We start from the raw sequence: 1,287 nt of genomic DNA, 5'->3' as shown, positions 1-1,287 counted from the left end.
GTCTGGTTTCCCCATATGCAGATGCAGATCCACATACATAACGTAGTGAGACTGTCACAAAGGGGACCGTCACATCGGCTTGAGTCTTCCTCAGCCGAGCTGCCGCCAGACAACTCTGACTGGCTTTTAGTCGTTGCAGAGAGTTTCACAAAATAACAAAGGGCAGGACAGCCAGCTGGTCTTCTTGTTGTGGGACTATTAAGTAATATTAGCTGGCTTGCTATGTCTTGTGTCTTTGGCTCTGTTAGCAGAGTTGTTGACCCGATAGATTTAGATTAGAAGTAATGTAATCATAACAAATTCACTTTTACAGGTATCGATATTCATGACAGCAGTGTAGTTAATGTGAAACTTTAGGGACACAAATGAAAACAGAAATATGAATGATACAGAATGTTCCTTAAAATTTAAAGTTACTCAGATCATAACTGAATACCAACCTGAGAGTTTCCAGTCTGCAGTGTGGACTCTTCAGTCCAGCCGACACCAGCTCTACTCCTGAATCCCGCAGGTCATTGTTACTCAGGTCCAGCTCTCTCAGACTAGAGGACTGGGAGCTGAGAACTGAGGACAGAGCTTCACAGCTTCTCTTTGACAATGTACACCCACTCAGCCTGAAAAGGAATCAGCAATATATAAGAACACAGCTTCAAGCTAAAAAAATAAATTATAATTAAAGCAAAACTACATTTAATCTGAATAGCTGTGTGTGCACGTACAGAGCTTTGTTGGAGGCTTTGACCACTGGCAGCAGCCTCAGAAGAGCCTCCTCTGAAGCAGAGTATTTCTTCAGGTCAAACACGTCCAGATCTTCTTCTGATGTCAGTAAGATGAAGACCAGAGCTGACCACTGAGCAGGAGACATTTTATCTGTGGAGAGACTTCCTGATCTCAGGGACTGTTGGATCTCCTCCACTAGAGAACGATCATTGAGTTCATTCAGACAGTGGAACAGATTGATGCTTCTCTCTGCAGAGAGATTCTCACTGATCTTCGTCTTGATGTACTTGACTGTTTCCAGATTGGTCTTTGAGCTACTTCCAGCATAGGTCATAAGACCTTGTAGGTGTCTCTGATTGGTCTGCAGTGAAATACCCAGGAGGAAGCGGAGGAACAAGTCCAGGTGTCCATTTGGACTCTGTAAAGCTTTGTCAACAGCACTCTGATGGAGATGTTTTAGTTTACGGGTTTCTCTGAAGACTTTAGTCTGCCGGGAGGTTGTTTGTTCTTCTGCCAGCAGGTTGACTCCAGAGTTGGTGAAGGTCAGATGGACATGAAGAGCAGCCA

General features: G+C 44.1%; 2 protein-coding genes across 2 annotated transcripts in view; one reads left to right on the top strand and one right to left on the bottom strand.

The window, feature by feature from the left end:
- The window catches only part of LOC117939231 (NACHT, LRR and PYD domains-containing protein 12-like), a 139,572-nt gene that overhangs the window by 110,023 nt on the left and 28,262 nt on the right, over positions 1 to 1,287 (top strand). The window lies entirely within an intron of this gene.
- The window catches only part of LOC117941750 (zinc finger protein OZF-like), a 7,587-nt gene that overhangs the window by 3,465 nt on the left and 2,835 nt on the right, over positions 1 to 1,287 (bottom strand). Inside the window, exon 2 of the mRNA XM_034866774.1 lies at positions 803 to 1,162. Within this exon, the coding sequence (XP_034722665.1) occupies positions 803 to 1,162 (360 nt within the window). The remainder of the gene's footprint in view (positions 1 to 802; positions 1,163 to 1,287) is intronic.

The sequence above is a fragment of the Etheostoma cragini genome, chromosome 3, assembly GCF_013103735.1.
Source record: "Etheostoma cragini isolate CJK2018 chromosome 3, CSU_Ecrag_1.0, whole genome shotgun sequence".
Classification (NCBI taxonomy): domain Eukaryota; kingdom Metazoa; phylum Chordata; class Actinopteri; order Perciformes; family Percidae; genus Etheostoma; species Etheostoma cragini.
Note: the sequence above shows the minus strand (reverse complement) of the source record. Positions and strands in the feature narration are given on the sequence as shown.